Source organism: Cherax quadricarinatus, unplaced genomic scaffold (genome assembly GCF_038502225.1).
Source record: "Cherax quadricarinatus isolate ZL_2023a unplaced genomic scaffold, ASM3850222v1 Contig1098, whole genome shotgun sequence".
Lineage (NCBI taxonomy): Eukaryota > Metazoa > Arthropoda > Malacostraca > Decapoda > Parastacidae > Cherax > Cherax quadricarinatus.
The window spans coordinates 60392-84367 of NW_027196124.1; the positions used below are offsets into that span (position 1 = coordinate 60392).

The window sequence follows — 23976 nt, forward strand, 5'->3', positions numbered from 1 at the left end:
CCCCACACTCACAACTGGCTCTTCCTCACTCCTACAAGATGTTATTCCTCCTTGCCCTATACACGAAATCACAGCTTCCCTATCTTCATCAACATTTAACAATTCCTCAAAATATTCCTTCCATCTTCCCAATACCTCTAACTCTCCATTTAATAACTCTCCTCTCCTATTTTTAACTGACAAATCCATTTGTTCTCTAGGCTTTCTTAACTTGTTAATCTCACTCCAAAACTTTTTCTTATTTTCAACAAAATTTGTTGATAACATCTCACCCACTCTCTCATTTGCTCTCTTTTTACATTGCTTCACCACTCTCTTAACTTCTCTCTTTTTCTCCATATACTCTTCCCTCCTTGCATCACTTCTACTTTGTAAAAACTTCTCATATGCTAACTTTTTCTCCCTTACTACTCTCTTTACATCATCATTCCACCAATCGCTCCTCTTCCCTCCTGCACCCACTTTCCTGTAACCACAAACTTCTGCTGAACACTCTAACACTACATTTTTAAACCTACCCCATACCTCTTCGACCCCATTGCCTATGCTCTCATTAGCCCATCTATCCTCCAATAGCTGTTTATATCTTACCCTAACTGCCTCCTCTTTTAGTTTATAAACCTTCACCTCTCTCTTCCCTGATGCTTCTATTCTCCTTGTATCCCATCTACCTTTTACTCTCAGTGTAGCTACAACTAGAAAGTGATCTGATATATCTGTGGCCCCTCTATAAACATGTACATCCTGAAGTCTACTCAACAGTCTTTTATCTACCAATACATAATCCAACAAACTACTGTCATTTCGCCCTACATCATATCGTGTATACTTATTTATCCTCTTTTTCTTAAAATATGTATTACCTATAACTAAACCCCTTTCTATACAAAGTTCAATCAAAGGGCTCCCATTATCATTTACACCTGGCACCCCAAACTTACCTACCACACCCTCTCTAAAAGTTTCTCCTACTTTAGCATTCAAGTCCCCTACCACAATTACTCTCTCACTTTAAAGAATTACCTTTAAAGTACTACCTACTATCATATTCCCAAGCTCCATTATTTGATCATCACTTTATTTGTTCACCACAAATTATTTTAGTCCCTTTTATTTTGTCTCCTTTATTTTAGCTTTAAAAAACTACCTTAGCTCATTATTTTTACATTTGTTAAATAATTCAGGTGCTATTTTTTTAGCTTTAGAATATTTACTTTGTTTTATACTTAATTCTAACTATAGATTCACTACAAATCTTATGATTACAAGCATTGATCCTGATACTAACCTCTTATTTAATGACTTAAATGATTCAAACAGTTACTGTAATTACTACACAGCAGAACAATCAAAGGCACTTCTCAGAGCCAACAACAACATAACTATCTTTAACTACAATATCAGATCTTTAAGCAAGCATTACGATGACCTCCTAGCATTACTAAATTCCTTGCATGCCAATATGTCCATCATTACACTAACTGAAATCTGGCTAAAGCCTGATACTACAGATGTCTATGCTATTCCTGGTTACACAGCCATACACAACTGTAGGCCAGACCAACAAGGGGGTGGCACTGCTATATACTACTCAGACCAACTTGAATGTATCACTAATACTTGCACAAGGGATGAACATGGGGAATATATAATAGCTAAATTCAAATCCAAATACCTACAAAAACCTCTCACAGTGATAAACATCTACAGAGTTCCACAATCAAACATTAGCCAATTTAGTCAAAACCTAGGAAGTATGATAATTGATGCACGCATGAACAAAGATCACTTACTACTCTCAGGTGACTTCAATATAAATCTCCTGCAAGACCAGGACCCACACGTTACTGAATTCACAAACATAATGAGTAACTGCATGTTGCTACCAACAGTAACAAAACCTACAAGAGTTACAGAGACTAGTGTTTCCCTACTTGACCACATCTGGACCAACACCATATCCCCTTTAAAATCAGGCATAATTACAGATAATACCACAGACCACTACCCTACTTTCCTCATAACAACTCTTGGTAAAATACCCCAAGGCACTACTAAAGTCACCTTCAGACTTCACAATGAGGCAGCCATTAATAACTTCACAACAGCAGTAACAAACATTGACTGGCACACTGAGCTAGAAATCTATACAGATATTGATGAATGTTTTAATAATTTTCTAAAAAAGACCCAATACCTTTATAACAAGCACTGCCCTAAAAAAACTAAACAGATGACAGCTAAGAGACTGAACAGTCCCTGGCTAACACCCAGCATTCTCAAATCCATAAATACAAAACACCAATATGAAAAACAGTACAGAATGGGTCACATAACCAGAGACCAAACAAAACATTACTTGTCAATCCTAACCAGCCTGATAAGAAGGGCAAAAAAATTGTATGATGAGAACAGATTATCCAACTTACGAGGTGATATAAAAAAGACCTGGAAGACCCTATCAGAAATTCTGGGAACAAAAAAGATATCACGACATAGCGAAATAAAATTAGCAAAATCAGATGAACCCCAACTCCCACCAACAGAAACAGCAAACAGACTAAATGATTTCTTCTCCACTATAGGTCAAAACCTTGCCAATAAAATCCCAAGCTCAGATACCCCACCAAATGACTACCTCACTGGCAACTACCCGAACACACTGTTCCTAGCTCCGACTAACCCATACGAAGTCTCCCTTATTATCAACGCACTCAAAAACAAGGCAGGAGATTTAAATACCTTACCACCCTTTATATACAAAAAAGCGTCACAAGTACTATCACCAATCATTGCAACACTCTTTAACAAATCCATTGAATCCTCCACCTTTCCTACAGTTCTCAAAATAGCAAGGGTCACCCCGATCCATAAAGGAAGAGACCAAACAGAGTTGAATAACTATAGGCCAATATCCAATTTACACCCTCTCTCAAAAATCTTCGAAAAATTAATTCATAAATGAATCTACTCCTACCTCATCTCCCAAAACATTCTCAACCCCTGCCAATTTGGATTCAGGCCTAATAAAAATACTAATGATGCTATTATACACATGCTAGAACATATATACAATGCAATAGAGAAAAAAGAAGTCCCACTGGGGATCTTCATTGACTTACGTAAAGCTTTTGATACAGTTGACCATGACTTGCTCCACGTAAAATTGTCACACTATGGTATTAGAGGGCACTCCCTCAACTACCTCAAGTCTTACCTCAGCAACAGAAGCCAATATGTGTACGCAAATGGGGCAAGCTCTTCCGCACAACCAATTACAGTTGGTGTCCCACAGGGAAGTGTCCTTGGCCCTCTTCTCTTTCTCCTATACATAAATGACCTACCAAATGCTTCGCAATTACTCAAACCCACACTTTTTGCAGATGACACTACATACGTCTTCTCTCACCCGAGCCCAGTCACGCTAGCCAATACTGTAAACACCGAATTACAGAAAATATCTACCTGGATGAGGACTAACAAACTTACACTAACATTGACAAAACCTACTTCATTCAGTTTGGTAACAGAGCTACAGATGTACCTCTTAACATAATGATAAACGGATCACCTATCACAAAGCTAACAGAGGGAAAATTCTTAGGAATCCACCTCGATAATAGACTCAAATTTCATACACATGTACAACAAATTTCTAAGAAAATTTCCAAGACTGTAGGCATACTATCGAAGATACGGTACTATGTTCCACAGTCAGCCCTCCTGGCCCTTTATCACTCTCTTATTTACCTCTATCTCACCTATGGAATTTGTGCATGGGGCTCAACAACAATTAACCATCTCAGACCACTAATTACCCAACAAAAGGCTGCAGTTAGAATGATAACAAATTCTCACTACAGGCAACACACTCTACCAATATTCAAAACACTCAACCTACTCACCATACAAAACATCCATACCTATTATTGCACCTATTACATACATAGAACACTTAACTCTGATATTAACCCTCCCCTCAAACATCTCCTTGCCAACCTCAACAGAACACATGACCACGCTATGCAAAAACTCAATGCACATAAAAGGCCCTAAAATCTGGAATTCATTACCTGTAAATATAAAAGAAACACTACCTGTTTACAAATTCAAGTCTCTTCTCAAAGTTCACTTACTCACTCAAAACCAAATAAATACTGAATAACTGAACCTTATAAATTGTATATCCAAAATGTTACTCACAATTATATCACATAAGTGTTAAACCTAGGACCCAATCTATCTTTGTTATTTTTTTAAATACACTACCTAACAGAATACTCCATTCTACTGAATGAACAGCAATGCATGCAACCATATGAGCTGTCTTTGTAATACTCATTTGTGCTTTATAGTTATCTGTTTACAATAATGTCTTATCACTGATTTCATCATTGCTTAGTTAATCTTAAGTTAATTTTAGGCCAGACAGTAATGCTATGCATATAAGTGGATTTGGCATGCTGCTCTTACCTGTTTTTTTTTTTTTTTTGTACCTCTGTATGTATGCTTAAATTTCTAAATAAATAAATAAATAAATTTCAGCATGATACAATGTTTGTATCGAGGTGGGTGACATTTAGTTAAGCATGCAGAAAGTCCCTTAGTATGCAAAGCATTTTGGGCAAACTTACTACAGCCTCTCCTCAGTTAACGACGGAGTTCCATTCCTAAGACCAAGATGGTAAACGGATTCATTGTTAAGTGAAGAGCATACTATAATGATAGTGGGTTTGTGTCAACCATCTTTGATATTGTTTTAATGTCACCTTTGTACCATTTATAAAATTTCTGGTGTATTTTTAAATGTTTATACAGCAATGTACTGTACATTGTAATAAACAGAAGAGAGGAAATCAGCTCTAATATACATTATTTAGGTATATACAGTGGAACCTCGGCTTACGAATGCCCCACCATGAGAATTTTTCAGGATACGAACAATCATTCGATCAATTTTTTGCTTCTGGATATGAACGAAATTTCAGGATGCGAACTCCCCCTCAAGGGAGGTTCCTTGGTGAAGGGTTCTTGATCAAGGGAATTGGATCTGTGTTCCACTTCCCTAAATTAATAATAATAATAATAATAATAATAATAATAATAATATAATAATAATAATTATTATTATTACGTACATACTAATAATAATAATACACTGCAGCAGGCCTGTTGGCCCATACTAGGCCGGTCCTTCACAATCCATCCCACTAACAGAATACAGTGGACCCCCGGTTAACGATATTTTTTCATTCCAGAAGTATGTTCAGGTGCCAGTACTGACCGAATTTGTTCCAATAAGGAATATTGTGAAGTAGATTAGTCCATTTCAGACCCCCAAACATACACGTACAAATGCACTTATATAAATAAACTTACATAATTGGTCGCATTGGGAGGTGATCGTTATGCGGGGGTCCACTGTATTTGCCCAACTCATTTTTCAATGCTACCCAAGCAATAAGCTTTGATAATTCTATTTAGGTAGTAGGTTGGTAGACAGCAACCACCCAGGGAAGTACTACCGTCCTGCCAGATGACTGTGAAACAGAAACCTGTAACTGTTTTGCTTGATGGTAGGATTGCTGGTGTCTTTTTCTGTCTCATAAACACGCTAGATAACAGGGATATCTTGCTACTCCAACTTACACTTTGGTCACACTTCACAGGGTCAACGCCCCCGCAGCCCGGTCTGTGACCAGGCCTCCTGGTGGATCAGAGCCTGATCAACCAGGCTGTTACTGCTGGCTGCACGCAAACCAACGTACGAGCCACAGCCCGGCTGATCAGGAACCGACTTTAGGTGCTTGTCCAGTGCCAGCTTGAAGACTGCCAGGGATCTGTTGGTAATCCCCCTTATGTATGCTGGGAGGCAGTTGAACAGTCTCGGGCCCCTGACACTTATTGTATGGTCTCTTAACGTGCTAGTGACACCCCTGCTTTTCATTGGGGGGATGTTGCATCGTCTGCCAAGTCTTTTGCTTTCGTAGTGAGTGATTTTCGTGTGCAAGTTCGGTACTAGTCCCTCTAGGATTTTCCAGGTGTATATAATCATGTATCTCTCCCGCCTGCATTCCAGGGAATACAGGTTCAGGAACCTCAAGCGCTCCCAGTAATTGAGGTGTTTTATCTCCGTTATGCGTGCCGTGAAGGTTCTCTGTACCTCTGTACATTTTCTAGGTCAGCAATTTCACCTGCCTTGAAAGGTGCTGTTAGTGTGCAGCAATATTCCAGCCTAGATAGAACAAGTGACCTGAAGAGTGTCATCATGGGCTTGGCATCCCTCATTTTGAAGGTTCTCATTATCCATCCTGTCATTTTTCTAGCAGATGCGATCGATACAATGTTATGGTCCTTGAAGGTGAGATCCTCCGACATGATCACTCCCAGGTCTTTGACGTTGGTGTTTCGCTCTATTTTGTGGCCAGAATTTGTTTTGTACTCTGATGAAGATTTAATTTCCTCGTGTTTACCATATCTGAGTAATTGAAATTTCTCATCGTTGAACTTCATATTGTTTTCTGCAGCCCACTGAAAGATTTGGTTGATGTCCACCTGGAGCCTGCAGTGTCTGAAATGGAAGACACTGTCATGCAGATTCGGGTGTCATCTGCAAAGGAAGACACGGTGCTGTGGCTGACATCCTTGTCTATGTCAGATATAAGGATGAGGAACAAGATGGGAGCGAGTACTGTGCCTTGTGGAACAGAGCTTTTCACCGTGCCTGCCTCGGACTTTACTCTGTTGACTACTACTCTCTGTGTTCTGTTAGTGAGGAAATTATAGATCCATCGACCGACTTTTCCTGTTATTCCTTTAGCACGCATTTTGTGCGCTATTACTCTATGGTCACACTTGTCGAAGGCTTTTGCAAAGTCTGTATATATTACATCTGCATTCTTTTTGTCTTCTAGTGCATCTAGGACCTTGTCGTAGTGATCCAATAGTTGAGACAGACAGGAGTGACCTGTTCTAAACCCATGTTGCCCTGGGTTGTGTAACTGATGGGTTTCTAGATGGGTGGTGATCTTTCTTCTTAGGACTCTTTCAAAGATTTTTATGATATGGGATGTTAGTGCTATCGGTCTGTAGTTCTTTGCTGTTGCTTTACTGCCCCCTTTGTGGAGTGGGGCTATGTCTGTTGTTTTTAGTAACTGTGGGACGACCCCCGTGTCCATGCTCCCTCTCCATAGGATGGTAAAGGCTCGTGATAGGGGCTTCTTGCAGTTCTTGATGAACACGGAGTTCAATGAGTCTGGCCCTGGGGCAGAGTGCATGGGCATGTCATTTATCGCCTGTTCGAAGTCATGATTGAACTTTATATAGAAAGGGGTTTAGTTATAGGTAATACATATTTTAAGAAAAAGAGGATAAATAAGTATACAAGATATGATGTAGGGCGAAATGACAGTAGTTTGTTGGATTATGTATTGGTAGATAAAAGACTGTTGAGTAGACTTCAGGATGTACATGTTTATAGAGGGGCCACAGATATATCAGATCACTTTCTAGTTGTAGCTACACTGAGAGTAAAAGGTAGATGGGATACAAGGAGAATAGAAGCATCAGGGAAGAGAGAGGTGAAGGTTTATAAACTAAAAGAGGAGGCAGTTAGGGAAAGATATAAACAGCTATTGGAGGATAGATGGGCTAATGAGAGCATAGGCAATGGGGTCGAAGAGGTATGGGGTAGGTTTAAAAATGTAGTGTTAGAGTGTTCAGCAGAAGTTTGTGGTTACAGGAAAGTGGGTGCGGGAGGGAAGAGGAGCGATTGGTGGAATGATGATGTAAAGAAAGTAGTAAGGGAGAAAAAGTTAGCATATGAGAGGTTTTTACAAAGTAGAAGTGATGCAAGGAGGGAAGAGTATATGGAGAAAAAGAGAGAGGTTAAGAGAGTGGTGAAGCAATGTAAAAAGAGAGCAAATGAGAGAGTGGGTGAGATGTTATCAACAAATTTTGTTGAAAATAAGAAAAAGTTTTGGAGTGAGATTAACAAGTTAAGGAAGCCTAGAGAACAAATGGATTTGTCAGTTAAAAATAGGAGAGGAGAGTTATTAAATGGAGAGTTAGAGGTATTGGGAAGATGGAGGGAATATTTTGAGGAATTGTTAAATGTTGATGAAGATAGGGAAGCTGTGATTTTGTGTATAGGGCAAGGAGGAATAACATCTTGTAGGAGTGAGGAAGAGCCAGTTGTGAGTGTGGGGGAAGTTCGTGAGGCAGTAGGTAAAATGAAAGGGGGTAAGGCAGCCGGGATTGATGGGATAAAGATAGAAATGTTAAAAGCAAGTGGGGATATAGTTTTGGAGTGGTTGGTGCAATTATTTAATAAATGTATGGAAGAGGGTAAGGTACCTAGGGATTGGCAGAGAGCATGCATAGTTCCTTTGTATAAAGGCAAAGGGGACAAAAGAGAGTGCAAAAATTATAGGGGGATAAGTCTGTTGAGTATACCTGGTAAAGTGTATGGTAGAGTTATTATTGAAAGAATTAAAAGTAAGACTGAGAATAGGATAGCAGATGAACAAGGAGGCTTTAGGAAAGGTAGGGGGTGTGTGGACCAGGTGTTTACAGTGAAACATATAAGTGAACAGTATTTAGATAAGGCTAAAGAGGTCTTTGTGGCATTTATGGATTTGGAAAAGGCGTATGACAGGGTGGATAGGGGGGGCAATGTGGCAGATGTTGCAGGTGTATGGTGTAGGAGGTAGGTTACTGAAAGCAGTGAAGAGTTTTTACGAGGATAGTGAGGCTCAAGTTAGAGTACATAGGAAAGAGGGAAATTATTTCCCAGTAAAAGTAGGCCTTAGACAAGGATGTGTGATGTCACCATGGTTGTTTAATATATTTATAGATGGGGAAGTAAATGATGAGATGAGAAGTAAATGCGAGGGTCTTGACAAGAGGCGTGGAGTTAAAAGATAAAGAATCACACATAATGTGGGAGTTGTCACAGTTGCTCTTTGCTGATGACACTGTGCTCTTGGGAGATTCTGAAAAGAAGTTGCAGAGATTGGTGGATGAATTTGGTAGGTTGTGCAAAAGAATAAAATTAAAAGAGAATACAGGAAAGAGTAAGGTTATGAAGATAACAAAAATATTAGGTGATGAAAGATTGGATATCAGATTGGAGGGAGAGAGTATGGAGGAGGTGAATGTATTCAGATATTTGGGAGTGGACGTGTCAGCGGATGGGTCTATGAAGGATGAGGTGAATCATAGAATTGATGAGGGGAAAAGGGTGAGTGGTGCACTTAGGAGTCTGTGGAGACAAAGAACTTTGTCCTTGGAGGCAAAGAGGGGAATGTATGAGACTATAGTTTTACCAACACTCTTATATGAGTGTGAAGCATGGCTGATGAATGTTGCAGCGAGGAGAAGGCTGGAGGCAGTGGAGATGTCATGTCTGAGGGCAATGTGTGGTGTGAATATGATGCAGAGAATTCGTAGTTTGGAAGTTAGGAGGAGGTGCGGGATTACCAAAACTGTTGTCCAGAGGGCTGAGGAAGGGTTGTTGAGGTGGTTCGGACATGTAGAGAGAATGGAGCGAAACAGAATGACTTCAAGAGTGTATCAGTCTGTAGTGGAAGGAAGGCGGGGTAGGGGTTGGCCTAGGAAAGGTTGGAGGGAGGGAGGGGGTAAAGAAGGTTTTGTGTGTGAGGGGCTTGGACTTCCAGCAGGCGTGCGTGAGCGTGTTTGATAGGAGTGAATGGAGACGAATGGTTTTTAATACTTGATGTGCTGTTGGAGTGTGAGCAAAGTAACATTTATGAAGGGGTTCAGGGAAACCGGCAGGCCGGACTTGAGTCCTGGAGATGGGAAGTACAGTGCCTGCACTCTGAAGGAGGGGTGTTAATGTTGCAGTTTAAAAACTGTAGTGTAAAGCACCCTTCTGGCAAGACAGTGATGGAGTGAATGATGGTGAAAGTTTTTCTTTTTCGGGCCACCCTGCCTTGGTGGGAATCGGCCAGTGTGATAATAAAAAAAAAATAAAAAATAATTCTATTTACTCATGTGCAGGTCCCACTCACGTCCAACCCCTCTCACTTGTGTATTTATCCAACACAAATTTGAAACTACCCAAGGTGTTAGCCTCAGTAACCATACTAGGCAGATTGTTCCACTCATCAACATAAGAACATAAGAAAGGAGGAACACTGCAGCAGGTCTGTTGACCCATACTTGGAAGGTCCTTCACAAATCCAGCCCACTAACAGAATCAATGCTACCCAAGCAATAAGCTTTAATAATCCTGTGATAAATGGTTTAATAACCCTATTTAATCACGTGCAAGTCCCATTCATGTATTTATCCAACCTAAATTTGAAACTACCCAAGGTTTTAGCTTCAGTAGAACCTTGGGTAGCTTTAAAAAGAGATTGGACAAATACATGAGTGGGAGGGATGGGTATGATTGGTGTCATGGGTACATAATAACATTAGAAAGGAGGAACACTGCATTGGGTCTGTTGGCCCATTCTAGGCAGGTCATTCACAGATCCAACCCACTAACAGAATAAATGTACCCAAGCAATAGGTGTTGACAATTCTATTTACTCATCTTGACTGTGTGCTAATGGAGGTACAGGAAGCTGACATCGAAGAAATGCTGAACACTGACAATGATGCAACTGTTGTGCATTCCTTAAGTGATGGTGAAATTAGATGAACTGTGATATATAAATAAGCTGTTGAGTTGATATTAGCATCATATTGAAGTATTTTGCCATGCCTCCTAAGAGCAGGAATTCCACTGGAATGGATTAATGCCATTTCAATTAATTTAAATGAGGAAAATTGACTCAGCATACGAACAAATCAGGATATGAACGAGGTCATGGAATGATTTAAATTTGTAAGTCGAGGTTCCACTGTACATATATTGGTCAGAGAGCTTGTTGTAAGTCCGAGTTGTCACAAATGAGTACGTTGTTAAGTGAGGAGAGGCTGTAATTAGTTTTACAACCCCTGAATCTTAGTATAAATATGCACAGAAAAAACATCCTTTGTGATATTGTTTTCTGTGTAAACAACTTGTTTATAATTTGAAAAACTTGAAAGAATAAAATGCTTGCAAACTGGTAACCCTTTGTATCTTCTAATTTCATAATAACAAGAAAACATTTTGTACTATGAATCTAGTTAATATGACCGCATTTTTATGCACTTCCATATCTGTTCTGTAGATGGTGGCTAAAAGATTACAGAGAGGCTTAGCCACTACAAATGTTATACCAAATTGTTACATAAAATCTCATTATCTCATAAATCATAAACCAGACTGTTATATAAAATGTCAAAGATTGCAAACCATTCTAGTAAAATAATCTAATTAAATAATCATCTAGTAGTTATAATATTCATTAATTATTCAAATGTCAATATGAAAGACAAAACACAGACGGAAATTTTAAAATACAACTGAACTAGAAATACGTTAATTACTGTAATAAAGTTGGTAGAATTACCGACAATATGAAAAGTAAAAGGACACAAGTGCAACTAATGTGACATTTATTGTGGCAACGTTTCGCTCTCCAGGAGCTTTATCAAGCCATTACTACAATGGCTTGATAAAGCTCCTGGAGAGCGAAACGTTGCCACAATAAATGTCACATTAGTTGCACTTGTGTCCTTTTACTTTTCACGTTAATTACTCTTAAAATCCTGATGTTCAGTGTACTACCCACCATATTGGCAATGTCAGCAGCAGTGATGAAGTTACCCACAACGTAGGAGAGACCATAGCCGAAGTAGACCCCCCAGTTGAAGATTGCCAGCGCTAGGGCACGGAGAGACTGCAAGAGACAGTAATGCTGTTTGATTTTTTGTCAACATTTATAGCTATTGAGAGTATTGCATAGTAAATGAATTACAAGTTAATAAGTACACTTTTGTTTACCATATAGTATTATTAACATTCTGAAAATCACCTGTTACTGTTCCCTCTCAATATGCAAAACAAAACATATAAAATATACATAACAAAACATACAAAATATACATAACAAAACATGCAAAATATGCAAAACAAAATAAACAAAACATACAAAATACACAAAACACTGTGTTTTACTTATATGGCAAAAATACAAATTTTCTTTAAGTCTGATTAAATAAAAAGTAATAATTACCTCATCAAACATATCAGAGATCATACTACTGCAAGTGGGTGTGAAGGCCGACTCCCTGAGGGTAGTGGAAAGTAGCAAGGTTAGTTATATGCCTGGGAGGATTGCTGAAGCAAGTGAGGGGCTCCTGGCTCAAGGAACTGGACCTGCTATCCTCTCTGGATCAATCCTGAATACCTCCCATACCCCACACACTGTATGACCCCCTGTGGGTTTAGCACTCTCCTTGTAAACATAATAATAATAATACTAATAATAACAATACTGGTTTCCAGAATATCCATACATATGAAAATTTCTGGAAGGAAATCTATACCACATGACATAAAATGCAAAGAGATTAGTAAAATTTAAAAATTAATCTTCCTCTTGTAAATGAAAATAGAGTCAACAATAGTAAAAAATGAAAAATTAATCTTTTTCTGTACATGAAAACAGAGCCAATAAAAGTGTCCATAAAAATTATTGGCAAATATCACACACACGAGGTTACTGGGGCTACCCTCCACTTTCTCAAATCAAACTCGATTACTTCCCATTTCCAAGGCACTGAATGATCCAAAGGATTTAGCAATTCTTCCTTGACATAATAAAAAAATAACTGAAAAGACTCTTGGAGAACAAGAAGAAAACTCAGGCTAGAATATATAGCATGGGACACAAACACGATATCAATTTGACCTATTTAGTTACTTTATTCAGTACACTAAAGAGACTAATGTACTGGGCACCCAAACCTAAGCAAGAAATGCATCAACCAGCTAAAGTTAATTCAAATATCAATAAGATAAAAGAGATTAAGTTTTGTAATGTAGACAAATAAATTATGAAACATTTTGCCAACTCTACAGCAGATTTAACGAAATACACAGGGGGATTTTCTGAGTGGCTGTTAAATCACAGAACACGTTAATATCTTCTTTCAACAAACTGGCCGTATTCCACCGAGGCAGGGTGGCCCAAAAAGAAAAACAAAAGTTTCTGTTTTTAATTTTAGTAATGTATACAGCCCCTTTCTCCGGGCATTTTAGTCGCCTCTTATGACACGCATGACTCATGGAGGAAGAATTCTGTTCCACTGTCCCAGGGAGATAAGAGGGAATAAACAAGAACAAGAACTAGTAAGAAAATAGAAGAAAACACAGAGGGGTGTGTATATAATGTATGCTTGTACATGCATGTGTAGTGTGACCTAAGTGTAAGTAGAAGTAGCAAGACATACTTGAAATCTTGCATGTTTATGAGACAGAAAAAAGACACCAACAATGCTACCATCATGTAAAACAATTACAGGCTTTCATTTTACACTCACTTGGCAGGACAGTAGTACCTTCCTTGGCCGTTGCTGTGTACCAACCTACTACCTAGATAATGTTAAAATAGTATAGCCAAAAAAAAAAAGCACTTAAGTACTCTATTGTATACCTAAGATTAGATCTTACCACCAAAGTGGTTAGTTTATTGTACACCCTATATCCATCCTGTGGACGGTAGAGCAAGAGCATACAGAAACACAAAAGGACTAGGAATTAGGTCCCAAAAGGGGTAATAGGAGTATATCTGGATTTTACAAATTTAGGAAATTTGGTTAATATAACTGGTATCTTATTTCACATAGGTTATTATAATGTCTATCTGTATATTCCTCAATAAGTGGGCAATTAAACAGTGTGCTCAAGATAGTGACAATAGGGCTGGCCATATACTGTGCTTTTGGTTTGAACATCTGTGTCTCCCAAACTGCCAGAAGTACTTCTAACCAAGCCTAAGACTGACCACTACAATATTAGTCAGTCTGTTCACATTGCAAGTTGCCCCATAAACATACTGATCTATGTTCATGTTATCACAGTGGGTTATGAATATACTCAGACATCAAACTGCATTCCTATAACATTCAGTTGCATTATTTACTTCTCTCCTAATATTATTCCTAATGCTAGACAGATACACCAAAGTTATATTCGACGTTATGCTTCAGGGTACTTTTCTTGGCTAACATATCAATGTTATCATGGAGGAGTAATGTATTGTGTGATGGGATCCATAACAATTGTATATTAATTCTTTTTTTCCTGGATTTTTGAGTATGTATCTATACTTGGCTTCTCAAATGAGCATGTTGTTAGAGTCATTATGTGAGTCAAGAGCCTTAAGTGATGACACAGAATCAGTAATGATGATAGAGTCAAACTCAGTGTCATAAGTAAGCTTTAGCGCAATTAGGATGGCAAACAGTTCAGTTTGGAGTTTGAATGTCCAGTTGTTAATTCTTAGGCCTAACTCAAAAGAGTTCCTATACCGAATATTGCACAGAACACACAGTTTATAATAATACAGAGGTCCCTCAATAATCGTCCATAATCCGTTCCTGGAAGTGGGACTATTATCGAAATGGACGATTTACGAATCAATTTTCCCCATAAGAAATAATGTAAATTCAATTAATCCGTTCCTGATACCCAGAAGTATTAAAACAAAAAAATTTTTTACATGAAATATAGATGTAGTACATAAACAATACAGTGGCACATGATGAATTAAACATTAACAGAATAACACTTACCTTTATTGGCGATTCTTCTTTGTGTATGGAAGACTGGAGAAGGAGACAGATTGGAGGATTTACTGTTTGGAAGGGGAATCCCCTTCCATCAACACCTCAGGTACCAATTGCTTTTCTGGGGTTACTTCTCTTCTCTGTTTCTTAATGCCACTAGGACCACCTTGAGAGTCACTGGAGTCCTGTCTTGCAAAAAAACTGTCCAGAGAGCTCTGTTTCTGGCATCTCTTTAAAACTTCCCTAAAATGGGCCAAGACTCTGTCACTGTACAAGTTGCCGATATGGCTTGCAACATCCTTCTCTGGGTAATGTTTCTCCATAAATCCTCTTTGGCATTTTCTTCCAAAAGAGGCCTGTTTCATCACAATTGAACACTTGTTCAGGTTTCAGTCCTTCACTGTTTATGTACTCCTTGAATTCATGCACACATTTTTCAGCTGCCTTGTGGTCCAAACTGGCAGCCTCACCATGCCTTACCACACTGTGTATGCCAGTACGCTTCTTAAATCTCTCAAACCAGCCTTTGCTGGCCTTAAATTCACTCACATCACCACTAGTTGCAGGCAGTTTCTTTACCAAATCGTCATGCAACTGCCTAGCCTCTTCACAAATAAGCAACGTCATAAGACTGTCTCCTGCTAATTGTTTCTCATTTATCCACACCAATAATAACTTTTCAACATCTTCGAGTACTGGTGATCTCATTTTTGTCAGCATATTTACTCCCTTTGCAACAACAGCATCCTTGATTTCCTTTTTCTTGGCTATGATGGAAGACATGGTTGTACGGGATTTGTTATACATCCTGGCCAGTTTGTCCACACGTACGCCACTATCATATTGTTCAATAATGTTTTTCTTAAATTCAGTCGTATTTCTCACCTTCTTTACCAAAGGCTTGGCACTAGGAGCTTTCTTTGGAGCCATGGTAGCTTATTTAGCACTTAAATAACTTGCAAGCACTAAAATAAATGGAATATTATGAAATATTTTGCTGGAGCATGTGAGGGGACCGTCGCTCACTGATAAACAATGGCACACTGGCTGGGAAGGAAAGGCCGAGGCGGCTCAGAGTGTGAGTACGCGTCTGGGACGAAGGACTATTAGTGAGTTACCGGACCATTTGCGAGCCAATATTTTGACGAAAAAACAGGACTATTTCCGAAATGGACGACTTTCAGACCGGACGATTATTGAGGGACCACTGTACTGCAATAAATTCTGAAAATAAAGGAGTTAAAACTACAGTTTAACCAATGGACTTTTCCCATTATTTTAAAAGTCCTTCATTTCGAGGTGTATGATAATGAGGGTTAACCGAACATATATCAAGTCAGGCATTTGCAAGATGAGAGTAGGTCTGCTTACCCAGCGCCCATGACCATCCTGAAGACAACCAGCTGCCAGTAACTCATAGCAGCACCTGTGAGCCCCGTTGCCAGCGTCAATGCCGCACAACATACTGTCACTACTGTCTTCCTGCGACACTTACTTCATTAGTTTCAGGAATGGCTGCCTGAAGTAGGTATTAAATTATGGAGTGTAGGTGATAGTGATGGGTGTGGGTGTTAGTGCTGGGCATGGGTGATAGTAACAGGTGTGGCATATTAGTGCTGGTTGTGAGTATTAGTGTTGGTTGTGAGTATCAGTGTTGGGTGTGAGTATTAGTGTTGGGTGTGATTATTAGTGTTGGGTATGGGTATTAATTTTGGGTATGGTTATTAGTATTGGATGTGGGTATTAGTGTTCAGTGTGAGTATTCAATAATATAATTTACAAAAATAAATTTTATAACGGAATGCCTACTAAATAAAAACAATAAAACTACTTTACATACAACTCTTTGTGTTCATTTAAGTGAGAGTAACTTATTTTAGCTAAGAGAGAATTTATTTACTTGAAAATAACTGTTAATTTATGTTGCAAGTGAAGTAACTTTTCTGAAACTTGGGTCATGTATGAGTGATTTATTTAATGAAATTCTTAATCACTGATAGCAATAATCTAAATCAATATATAGATATGCTTTTGAACTTATGTAGTTTAACCTTACACTTTCCACCCCTGTTCATCTTAACACTTAGGTACCTATTTACTGTATGTGAACAGGGGCATTTGTAAAAAGATTTGCTATTAATCACAGTATCCAGCCCAGTAAACTGAACCAAAACCCTTTTGGTAATGAATTGAATTTTCTATAACTGAGTTATGGGTCACATATGAGGTTCACTAGCTGAATCCAAGGGGTTGAACCCGTGCATATATTTCACCTGTTAAACCTGTCGGAGATGATACCAATGATGACACCGGCAGTGGTGAAGACGGCTACGAAGGCAGGTCCTGCCAGCACCTGATACTGCAGCCCCAGGCCAGAGTAGTCCCACACGCAAGTCGAATTTTTGTCGTCCTCCAGGAGCAAAGGACAACTGCAAAGCCAAGATGAAGACTTTATAAGAACATAAGAACATAAGAAAGAAGGAACACTGCAACAGGCCTACTGACCCATGTGGAGCAGGTCCATGTGTCCCCCGGATTAGACCAATGACCCCCCCCCTCCCGGATTAGCCCAATGACCCACCCAGTCTGATCATCTCCACTCAAGGATGGAGCACTGCACGAGACCCAGCAGCACAAGCTAGTCAGGTCCAACTCACACCCACCCACACCCACTCGTGTATTTATCTAACCTATTTTTAAAACAACACAACGTTTTAGCCTGAATAACTGTACTCGGGAGTTTGTTCCACTCCTCCACAACTCTATTACCAAACCAGTGCTTTCCTATATCCTTTCTGAATCTGAATTTTTCCAACTTGAACCATTGCTGCAAGTCCTGTCTTGGCTGGAAATTTTCAGCACGCTATTTACATCCCCTTTATTTATTCCTGTTTTCCATTTATACACCTCGATCATATCCTCCCTAATTCTATGCCTTTCGAGAGAGTGCAGATTCAGGGCCCTCAGTCTATCCTCATAGGGAAGATTTCTGATACATGGGATCATCTTTGTCATCCTCCTCTGTACGTTTTCCAGAGCATTTATATCCATTCTGTAATACAGTGACCAGAACTGAGCAGCATAGTCTAAATGAGGCCTAACCAAGGATATATGGAGTTGAAGAACAACCTGAGGACTTCTATTATTTATACTTCTAGATATGAAGCCAAGAATTGTTAGCTTTATTGCAAACACTAATGCACTGTTGTCTTGGTTTTAGATTACTGCTAACCAGAACTCCCAAATCCTTTTCGCAATCAGTAGTATTAAGATCTACATTATTTAGTTTATATGTGGCATGGTTATTTACCTGTCCAACATTTAGAACTTTGCATTTGTCAATATTAAACTGCATCTGCCACTTCTCCGACCATTGCATCAATCTATTTAAATCATTCTGGAGTGCTCTAGTGTCCTCATTAGAATGAATTGGATGGCCTATTTTGGTGTCACGAGCAAATTTGCTTATGTCACTATTTATTCCCTCATCTATGTCGTTTATGTAAATTGTGAACAACAACGGTCCCAACACTGACCCCTGAGGAACACTGCTTGTGACGTGCCCCCATTCTGATTTCTCCCCATTTATGCAAACTCTCTGCTGTCTATTTGTCAGCCATGCCTCTACCCAGGAAAAAATTTCTCCTCCTATTCCGTGTGCCTTAAGTTTCCTCAACAGCCTCTGGTGTGGAACTCTATCGAAAGCCTTACTGAAGTCTATATACACAATATTATATTCATTACCATGATCTACCTTCTCAAACACCTTAGTGAAAAAAGTTAGTAAATTCGTAAGACAGGAACACCCCTTTGTAAAACCGTGTTGAGATTCATTAATCAATCTGTGCCTGTCAAGATGGCTACCAATTGGTTCGGCAATTATTGATTCCATAAATTTTCCCACTATAGAGGTAAGGCTTATTCGTCTATAGTTCGAAGCCAAGGACCTGTCACCTGCCTTGTAAATAGGTATTACATTTGCCATTTTCCACTTATCAGGCGCTATGCCAGTTTGTAGTGACATGTTAAAAAGATTAGCCAAAGGTATGCTAAGCTCCTCTTTACATTCCTTTAACACCCTTGCAAACAGTTCATCAGGACCTGGGGATTTGTTAGGTTTTAGTTTCTCTATTTGTCTGAGGACCATGTCACTAGTTACCGCAATCATACATAGTTGATCATCCTGTTCTACATAATCTATTATTTCAGGAATATCGCTAGTATTTTCCTGGGTGAAAACTGAGAGGAAGTAGGTATTTAGAATTTCACACATATCCTTATCACTGTCAGTGATCTGACCAGAGTTACTCTTAAGTGGGCCAATCTTGTCCCTAATCTTACTTCTGTATACCTGAAAGAACCGTTTTGGGTTAGTCTTTGAATCCCTTGTGACCTTAGCCTCATAATCTCTTTTTGCTTCTCTTATTCCTTTCTTTATTTCTCTCTTTAATTGAATATATTGATTTCTTAACTGCCCATCCCCTCTTTTGATACACCCATATGTATATGCCTCTCTTTTGACCAATGAGATGTTTTAATATATTGCTCATCCATCTGGGATCATTTTTGTTAGATCTAATTTCCCTACTTGGAACAAAAGTTGTCTGGGCAGCTAGAACTATGCTCTGAAAAACGTCATATTGGCAACCAAGATCACCTACCTGACCCATAGTCAGGACATCCCAATTTAGCCCACCCAGGTAATTTTTCAGTCCCATGAAGTCGGCCAAGCGAAAATCTGGGACAGAGATTTGAGTGCAGTTATCTGGGTAATTCCATGATATATTAAAACTAAGTGATTTGTGATCACTTTCCCCAAGCTCATCATTAACCTCAAGATTATTAATTAGTGAATCTTTGTTGGCAAGAACCAAGTCAAGCAGATTGTTTCCTCTAGTTGGTTCTGTCACAACCTGTTCTAAAAAGCAATCCTGAACCTTATCAAGAAAGTCATTAGACTTATTAGTAGACGCTGGCTGTCTCTAAGCAAGTAGGATGGTGCTAGGCAATGGGTCGTACATTACAAACAGGCTGCATGGTAAGCAGCTCATGGAGAAAAATACATTCTGATGCAATGTTTTGTATATATATACGTATATGTAATGAGATACAAATGCTTCCATCTGAAAATCAACGATCATACAAACTGAAGAATAAAAAGGCACAATATCGTGACAGGAACAATACACAAATAACCCGCATATAGGAGAAAAGTATGATGATGTTTTGAATCATTAACTAGTGTCAAGTTAATGATTAAAGCCAGACAGAAATGTTGTCATAAGTTTCTTTCTCCTATGTGTGGGTTATTTGTGTATCCTACATATTGTATACCCACACTTTATATTGCCTGGCCAAAAAAAATATTACAAAATAAGAAGACAAAGGACCTGAGAATACATTCTATGCTACTGGAAAAAAGACAGTGCAAAAACTAGAAAATTTTATTGGAAACATTTTGGTACTAGGACCTGACACTTATACAGTGACCAGTTCTAAATAAAATGTCCTGTTTACATTTTGTCTTTTTCCAACAACCTGTCAGTATCACATATCAATTTTACCATATATTGTTCTAACCTGTCATTTGGACCATACAAATAATATAACATTAGTATAATCTATGCCAGAATAGCACACATGAAAATGGCCTTTAAAAAATCACAAAAAAAATTACAATCCTTTAAAACTGACTATTACAACAAGTGTAAAATAATCCTCGAGTATACAGCACAAGTGTGAAGCCCACAAACAAAAAACAAAGTTGTAGTGACTGAAATATGAATTGTGAATGTTGACATAGCACCATTCTAGATTGTGACTGAATGAATGACGGTGAACACGTTTTCTTCATTGGGTCACCATGTTTGGTGGGAAACCAAAGAATTTGCCTTCACATATCAAGAAAGATGCAGAAGGGGAACCATGACAAGGACATACAAAATACTGTACACGGTACACCATGATATAAAAAATATGGACACAGCCTGCACTCTGAAGGAGGGGTGGATATATTTGCGGTTTTAAACTGCAGTATTGGTGCTCCTCTGGCAAGACAGGATTGGAGTGAGTGATGGTGAAAGTGTTTTTTCCTTTTTCGGGTCACCCTACCTTGATGGGAGACTATCAATGTGTAAAAAGAAAAAAAAAAGACTGTATAACATAAAAGAGCCCAGGACGAAGAGAGACAGAAAATCAACACCCAAATCAATCAGTCCATTCATAGAGGGGCCTTGATGCCAGTGAAGGGCTTTAGATCCATGGAAGAAGACTTACCTCTTCTTCCTTGGATCAAACATGATTATTATTTTATTATTAAAGATTCGCCGGTATTCTCCCAGCCCGGGCCTTTTCCAAGTGGTGGCCCGGCCTTGGCTCCCTCTTTAGGGAATGTCTGAGACCTAAGTCTCCCATGGGAGGAGGCACAAGTACCTCCTCATCTTTGGGACCAAGTGTCCCCAGGCCTAGCCACAAGCTAGGCCTCTCTAGTCTGCCATCCCTGCCCCAAGGGGGCTGATGGGAATGACAGTGTTGTGAGCTGAAAGCTCGGGCTCAGGCACCTACCCTGCCCTAGAAAGGCTGGGCATGGTGTCGATGCAAACATGATTGCCTCCCACCCCTAGGTGCTACATGACCTCTACAGGTTTAGCACTTACTGGTAATTTAAGTAATAAAATTGAGGTATAATAATAATAATAATAATAATAATAATAATAATAATAATAATAATAATAATAATAATAATAATAATTATTATTATTATTATTATTTTATTATTATATGGATAAGTTCTAAAACAGTATGGGTTACAAAGACTAGGAAAAGGAAAGTAATCAGGTTTGATCCAAGGAGAGGACAGCATCAAGGGGACAGTTAGAAAATACTGTATTCCCTCTTCAATTATTATAATAATCATAAGAAGTGCTAAACACGCAGGGCAACATGGGGAATAGGAGGAAATAAAGTTGGCGCCCAGGGATGGAAGGCCAGATCCACTTCCCTGGATCTAGACTTCCTTGATCATACCAAGAGTCCCGTGATCTGCATCAAGAGTCCCGTGATCTGCATCAAGAGTTCCTGATCTGCATCAAGAGTCCCTGATCCACATCAAGAGCCCCTGGCCTGCATCAATAACCACCTGATCAAAATCAAGAGCCCCTGATCTGCACCAAGATCCCATTGAATCAAATCAAGATCCCCTGATCTGTATCAAGGTACCTCCCTGAAGGGATCAGGGCTCTAGAGAAGCGGAAGGTCCAAGAGGAGGAAAAAGTAGAGGCTAGTCCTGTGAACCCAAGAGCCAGAGCTCAACATTAGAGGCGCTGAACCTGATATTATTTGTAAGAAAAAAGGAATAAAAATGCGGGTGCAACACTGACGGAGACACTGACGGAGTGTTAGTTGGTTAATGGGGGGTTTGAAGCCTATCGACTACACCGTGCTCATTAAGGTGTACCTTAAATTTTCACTGCCAGATGGGAATATTGTAAAGCTCCTCTATACAGAGCTTTTTTTCGTAAATCATACTGTAAAGTTTATAACAATGAATATCACGTTTTAAGAAAGCCTATCATTGTGCTATTTACGCAAAATTTCACTGTACAAGGGAGCTTAATATGCCGAGACATAGGAACAGGAAAAAAAAAAACTTAGTGTGAAGTCAGAAAAGGTTGATAATTATCACATGAAGCGTTAAAATCCGCGTGGATCAACGCAAGGAATGGTGGAGGCTTGAACCTCCGTTCCCGAGAGAGTAACACTGGCTAGGTTTCACACTCCCATAGCAGGATGGTAGTCGTGTGTTCAGATACCAGGCAAGTGCTGCAGATGAGGATGTCATAAAACCTACGAAATACCACACTATAGATTTTAGGAAAAATTCGGCAGGTCTGGATGTTTCGGCCCCAATTGAGGCCCTCTTCAGCAAATACGAGGGGAGGGAGGGAGAGAAATTATTGCTGTGCTGCATAATGCAGGGTGTTTCATGCACACGGAACCACAGGTAGAGCGAGACAGACTCAACTTTCCCTGCTTTCATACCGGAACTGAAATTTGGACGCTAAGATGTTAAGTCCAGCGGTTTATGATGGAGAGCTTTAATAAGTCTCTCTCTCTCTCTCTTTAACACAGGGTTTTACAAGGCTAGGTTTAGGGGTTCTAACTTTATTTACAAGAGATATACGGATAGGGAACAGGATGAAGCTGGAGCCATCTTTCTCTTTAAATTCATAAATATGCAGTCAAAACTAGTTTCCAGGCCTCAACTGTGGTACCAATATATATATATATATATATATATATATATATATATATATATATATATATATATATATATATATATTTAATCCTGACACCTGATTGACCTCATCGCTTTATTGCCGTGAGGTTGTGCTGCGCACACGCTCCTGGTTGAGAGGCCTTCCTGCGCAGATTGATTTTCACAAGATGGCGCAGACTGTCAGAAGGCGCGTCAACACTGTGTGCTTTGATTTAGTGCGGGGTGTAATTACGCCTCAGTCCGCACAGGTGCTTCTACCTTTGATTATTCGCGACACATACGGCATTGCTGATCAAGATTTGTATGGAGTATCGCTCAACGGGGCTTACCGAATATTCGTTAAGCTACGATCGACGGCAGTGTATGAGCGCCTGGTGGAGCAGTATCAAGATGGCTGTGTGGACGTAAACTCGGCAATACGAGTTCGTTTAATTGACGTGTCGCGACACTACACTTGGGTGAAGGTACGCAACGTGCCTTTCGAAGCTGACGAGGCAGATATACGGAACGTTTTTGAACGTTATGGTACTGTGCATCTGGCAATGGCAGGTACCTGGGTGGATGGGGCGTACGCCGGCTGGCCGGAGGGTACGTTCAACCTAAAGATGACGCTGAGGCATCCCATCCCGTCGTTTGTCATCCTGGACGACTTTAGGACGCAAGTGATGGTGTATTACGCAGGGCAGCGCAAGACCTGCAGGCTATGTGGTGCTTATGACCATATGGCAGCACAGTGTGAGAGGCAGCAGCAACGACAGGTTGCAGACAGAAGGACGGAGCGAGGGCCTGACCCGAAGGCGGGGCCTGCCAGCGGGACGCCTGTAAAGGGCCATAGTTCGTCTTGGAGTGAGGAGGTGGAGAGAGAGTTCCCGACGGTGGGGTCGAGCCCATCGATGCCTGTAGAATCTACAGTCTCCGCTTTGGTGGAAGGGGAGACCAAGTTGAGTGGAGGAGAACGAGCAGAGGATGTGGCTCTGGAGCAGTTGACGGAAAAGTTTTTGGAGACG

At 39.6% G+C, this 23976-nt stretch overlaps 1 protein-coding gene across 2 annotated transcripts in view; it reads right to left on the bottom strand.

Annotated features, from left to right (window-relative positions):
• The window catches only part of LOC128700335 (protein spinster homolog 1-like), a 46911-nt gene that overhangs the window by 16486 nt on the left and 6449 nt on the right, over nucleotides 1-23976 (bottom strand). For both annotated transcript variants that reach the window (XR_011391291.1, XM_070080839.1), the window contains exons 2-5: nucleotides 16965-17120; nucleotides 16063-16173; nucleotides 12135-12189; nucleotides 11691-11798 (exon numbers count right to left, since the gene is read on the bottom strand). Coding sequence is in view for 1 of the 2 variants with exons in the window: in XM_070080839.1 (XP_069936940.1) it covers nucleotides 11691-11798; nucleotides 12135-12189; nucleotides 16063-16173; nucleotides 16965-17120 (430 nt within the window). In the remaining variant the exon portion in view is untranslated. The remainder of the gene's footprint in view (nucleotides 1-11690; nucleotides 11799-12134; nucleotides 12190-16062; nucleotides 16174-16964; nucleotides 17121-23976) is intronic.